At 40.5% G+C, this 5,372-nt stretch overlaps 1 protein-coding gene across 1 annotated transcript; it reads right to left on the reverse strand.

Annotated features, from left to right (window-relative positions):
* Positions 1-2,207: 2,207 nt before the first annotated feature.
* LOC123149599 (UPF0047 protein YjbQ) lies at positions 2,208-5,372 on the reverse strand. Its single transcript, XM_044569291.1, has 7 exons — positions 5,006-5,372; positions 4,826-4,886; positions 4,081-4,175; positions 3,961-3,994; positions 3,645-3,699; positions 3,513-3,555; positions 2,208-2,486 (listed from the first exon to the last, which is right to left on the reverse strand). The coding sequence occupies exons 1-7, from the start codon at positions 5,246-5,248 to the stop codon at positions 2,415-2,417; spliced, it is 603 nt and encodes a 200-aa protein (XP_044425226.1). The 5' UTR covers positions 5,249-5,372; the 3' UTR covers positions 2,208-2,414.

Below are 5,372 nucleotides of genomic sequence, written 5' to 3' on the forward strand. Positions count from 1 at the left end.
AATAATGTTGTTATGAACAATTCTCCTAAAAATTGCATCTTGACTAATCCAACAATACAAAATTATTGAATGTTGTGCGCTACAAACTACAAAACAAATTATTGAAGATCTTGGTAATGACCGCTGCAATCCTAGCTGATGAGTCTAGTGACGTATCTCACAGAGAGCAACTTGCTTTTTGCATATGTTATGTTGATAAAGTTGGAAAGAGATGTGAGAGGTTCCTTAGAGTTGTTCATGTTGCCAACACAACTTTATTGTCACTTATGGCTGCAACTGAATCTTTGATAATCGTTCATCATTTGACTCTTACTCAAATCCGTGGACAAGGATATGACGGGGCTAGCAAAGATGAATAGGGAGATTAAAGGGTTGAAAACATTGATCATGAAAGATTAGGCCCCGACTTATTACATTTGATGTTTTGCACATGAACTTTGGTTGGTTCTTGTCGCTATGGCAAATAGAAATGAACCGCGTGGGTATTTTTTAATCATGTTTCTTACTTTCTCCATATTATTGGAGTTTCTTGTTAGCAACATGACATGCTTCGAGATGTTAGAGCTCAAAAGTTCTGGGAAGCACATGAAATGGGTGAAATTGAAAGTTGAAGTTCATTAAATCAAGATATGGGATCAGCTAGACTCGGTGATACTCGATGGGGTTCTCATATTAGGACTATTTTGTGCTTTATTAGCATGTATACCACAATCCTTGAAGTACTCGATACTATTGAGAAAGATCCTTCACAAAAAAGTGAGTGGGCAATAATACATGGATGGCTTTTGCCTTGGAGTCATCTGACTTGGTTTTCATTCTTCACTTGATGCTTGTTATTCTTGGCTACACAATTGAGTTGTCTCAATCACATCAAAAGTGAGATCAAGATATTATTAATGCAATATGACTCGTTAGGTTAGCAAAGAGTAGAATGCGACACATGCGGTCTCATGGATGGGAAGAATTTCTTGCAAAGGTGACATTGCTTTGCAATAAGCATGGCATTCAAGTTCCTCCATCAGAGGATATGTGCCTCATGGAAGATCATGTTGATATATTATGAAGTACAAACAAATGATGAAAGTTATAGAAGAGAAGTATGTCTTGATATCATTGATCAAATCATTCAAAAGCTTCACAATAGGTTTGATGAAGGTAATATGGAGTTGCATATTTGCATGTGTGCTTTGAATCCCATCAATTCATTTACTTAAGATGCACTCAAGGTAATGAAACTTATTCAATTCTACCCCAAGGACATATTAAGCATCATTTGGTAAAGCTTGAATTCCAACTTGCTACTTTTATTGATGATATGAGACAAGATTATAGGTTCAAATCCATGTGTAGTATTGGCGATCTCTATTATGCTTGATTGAAGAAAAAAAACATGTTCTCTATAATTTGGTCTACTTGCTTATGAAATTGGTATTGATCTTACCGGTGGTCACCACAAGTGTTAAAAGAGTCTTTTCGGCAATGAATTTAGTGAAAAACAAGTTGAGAAATAGTATGGGTGATGACCTTGTGAACTATTGCTTACTGGCACTCATTGAGTGATATGTGTTGAGGATGGCATAGTTGAAGCTTTCATGGCAAAGGAACATTGTAGAGTTACTTAGTGTTGCATTTTCTATGTTGTAAATCTGAAATATTTTGTGAACTATAATGTTGTGTGATTTGATTCAGCTATTTGTGTTTTTTCCTCGAATATTGTATGACACTTGGACTAGGTAGAATTTTTTTTATGTGTGCACACCCTCAGTTTATTTCCGGGCTCCACCACCAATTTCGATTCTTATATATCCGTAGTTGGGAAGAACAACGGTTGTGAAGATGACTATTCAACCAAATGCATTTTTTTGGGCATGCACACACTCGCAACTTTGCGAGCCTCCTGGCACGTACATTCTTCTACAAACGATTATATATAAAAGTAGAGGTATAAATGATGCAACCACTTCCTCATCTGAAAATATATTTAAATGGAGAAAATTATTCTTCATCATCTGATGTCATATGCAGTCTCTAGGTAGAGCACTCGTACATTCTCCTACAAACATTTGTTAATGATAACAACTACTACATAATATGTAGCCATAATTGGTGTTTTTATTATTATATGATGGCATGGCGTCTTTATAAGTGTTGTTTGAGATAACAAAAGAGAGGCATTTCTACGAAGGTGAAGATAGCGAGCTAGCACATATCTTGATGCAAAATTAGACGGCCCACATAGGCATGGCTTGCATGGGAGCTTAGAAAATCTACTATTTATTCCCCTTGTACAAAACTACGGAAACAATTACAAATAAGATATGTCGGGGCAGCTCATATAACAGTTGGAGCAAAGTTCCAATTTCAGTGCACATCAGAATCACAACACTGTATTTGCAGCTCCTAGCATTGGCCATTCATATCCCACTGAGAGTAATCACAATTGTGCGAGGAGTAGCATAATCACGGTGTTCACAGAGCCATATACCCTGGAAATAAAAAATAGAATGATCAAGATTAGGTATCAAATATAATGCCGAGGTTGGGCCCAGAGTACTAGCAGGGTGTTACCCCAACTTCCCACATGAGAGGCGGGTGTTGGAAAAAGAATTGGATCAGATACCTGATTTGGTAAAATAAAATCATGGCAAATGTCACTCGGATATGGACATAGGTGTCATAGTACGACTTGGGTTCAGGTGTTCGACTCTATGATAAAATTAAGAACGCAGATTCCTAAATAACATTTGGTTGCTGCTAATATTGATAGTATGTCTTGGCTCGTTGACACCCAAAAGAAACATGCTGCACATACTTAAGAGTGAACTGCAAACTTATATATGGCATAGATGGGATATTGGGTCTTATGCACTAAATATACCCAGGTGTTGGTAACAAAATGGATTCAGGTACCCGATTGACAAAATTAAAATCATGACAAATGTTGCTGCACATACTTAAGAGTGAACTTCAAACTTATATATGGCAAAGATGGGATATTGGGTCTTATGCGCTAAATATACCCAGGTGTTGGTAACAAAACTGGATTCAGGTACCCGATTTGGCAAAATTAAAATCATGACAAAATGTTACCCGGATATGGACATAGCTGACGTAGTACAAGTCAGGTTCAGGTGTTCGACTCAGACGATAAAATTTAGAACGCAGATGCCTGAATAACATTTAGTTGCTGCTAATACTGACATTATGTCTTGGGTGGTTGACACCCAAATAAAATATGCTGCACAGACTTAAGAAGTTAAGAGTCAAGTTTAAACTCGGCATAGATGGATACTGCTCGATCTTATGCATTGAATACACCACTTCCTATAGTTCTGTTACAAGTATATCATTTATCTAAAAACCAAATATTCTACTGTTTGTTCAGTCGGGCCTATCAAGAAAATAGAACCATAAATACTGAGAGTAGATGCATCTAAGATGATTATACTACAGTATTACTAATTGTGTACCAAAAGATGGCCCCTTTTTATGAGTAAAATGTCTTTACGCACCTGCCAAGTTCCCATGTTGAGACGCCCGTCAGTGATAGGAATTCTGAAGACAAAGGAAAAATGTCACTAATTTGTTTTGGACGAAGTCACCCATAGTTTGTAAAAGAGAAAAATTAAGGAGGGAGGGCATACGTCAAGGCACAGCCAAACATTGATGATTTGATATGTGCTGGCATGTCATCAGATCCTGCAATCAAAATCAAGTATTAGTGGGTGATTTAATCATGTAAAATTATGGTTTCTGCTTATCAAGTCAAGAAACAGCTCAGGCAGTCTTGTAATTCATTTGCAAGATCTGAATAATTTTTAAAATACAGAATAACTTCAGTCTTAGAGAACTAATGGAGCATTGCTGAAGGTGCAGCAGTATACATGACGATATAATTTAAATAAGAACACTGTAACAAGGAAGATCAACGGCCAGCCATATCAGGGTTCAGACCCTAACCTTCAATGGTGTGCCTCCATGGAGCAGATGGACCCTAATTACAATCAGGCAGAGATTAGGAGACCAATCTAATGAGATATCCTTGAACAGAAAAAGAGAAGGAAATATCACATCGTTCACCTCTGGGACAATTCGACTAAGGAATGTTTCAGTGTCAGTTTGGACATCGGGGTCGTAGTTCTCATTAAGAGTGAGTGAAGCGCTCGTGTGGTGCACTGCAGAGCATATATAAACCTTTCACTATTTTGAAAACCAATGGAAACTGCATTCTGATAACATACCATCATCAAATACTCTCACTTCAATCAAAACTAAACCAGTGACACCATAAGTTCTGCGGATACATTCTAACATCAGGAATTTCAAGTTCTGCTGTCGATTAGCTGTACATTTTGTGCACTCAGTTTTTTTTTTTCATTCCTGCAGTTCATAAACCACTTGAAACCTTCAATATCTAGCTTCTAATTTGACATACGCACAGACAAGAGACCTTACAGCGGAGCAAATTGCTCCATGCAGTCGCAAATTGCTCCATGTGTCACTACTCCCTAACATGTGGTCTGAGGTGTAAACCCAAATGTGATGATTTCCCAATTCTACTTGGAGCAATTATAATAGTTCCGAGATAATTTACTCATCGTTTAAAGCTTCGAAATCTGCTTTAGTTTCCATGATAAACATGCTTTCAGAACAGAGCTTCCAATGCAAAACAACATTTACCAAACCCACCGGCTTTGACACTGAGCAGCGCCATAAAACTTACTGACAATTTTAAGAAACGACACAAGATTGTGCCTCCCTGATTGTCTACAACAACAACAACAACAACAACAATAACAAAAGAACATAAAACTGCATTACGTACAGAAGAGATGCGCCAGGCCGCACTTGAACTCGGAGAGGTCGCTCCTGATCGCGTGCATGATCTGCAAAACAGCCAAGAAGCCATCACCATCACCAATTTACTACCATACCAAACAGTACTGATACCAAAGATACAGAGGCATGACAGTGGCAAAGCTGTGGGAGGGGAGGTCGGGCGCACCTTGTGAGTGATGATGTGGCAGCCGCGGCGCTGCGGCGGGATGATGACCGTCCTCTGGGCCCAGCGTGGGGCGGCCACCGATCCGGGGGCGGCCGCGGGCGCCGCGGAGGAGGCGGCGAGCTCGCACCGGACTGCGGCCCGCGCGGCGCGGCGCGGCCGGGCGGAGGAGCCGGCGCCGGTGGGTAGGAAGAGGGGGAGGAGGACGGGCGGCGCCAGCGCCGGGGCGGTCGCTGCCGCGTGCATGGTCGGACTCGGCGGCGGCGGCGGCGGCCGGGAATCGGGAGGCGGGGAGTGGCGCGAGAGAGCGTGTGGTGGCCTGCAGCGGTTGCTTGTGTTTTTCCTTTCTTTCTTTTCTTGTCCCCTTGGT

The sequence above is a fragment of the Triticum aestivum genome, chromosome 7A (assembly GCF_018294505.1).
Source record: "Triticum aestivum cultivar Chinese Spring chromosome 7A, IWGSC CS RefSeq v2.1, whole genome shotgun sequence".
NCBI classification, from domain to species: Eukaryota; Viridiplantae; Streptophyta; class Magnoliopsida; order Poales; family Poaceae; genus Triticum; species Triticum aestivum.

What these genes read in the sequence shown, in the direction of transcription:
- LOC123149599 (XM_044569291.1), bottom strand. Translation starts at nt 5,248, where the DNA reads ATGCACGCGGCAGCGACCGCCCCGGCGCTGGCGCCGCCCGTCCTCCTC. An exon ending in GCCACATCATCACTCACAAG is followed by an intron (nt 4,887 to 5,005) that starts GTGCGCCCGACC and finishes GCTGTTTTGCAG; the next exon opens with ATCATGCACGCGATCAGGAG. An exon ending in ATGGAGGCACACCATTGAAG is followed by an intron (nt 3,700 to 3,960) that starts GTTAGGGTCTGA and finishes TTTTGATTGCAG; the next exon opens with GATCTGATGACATGCCAGCA.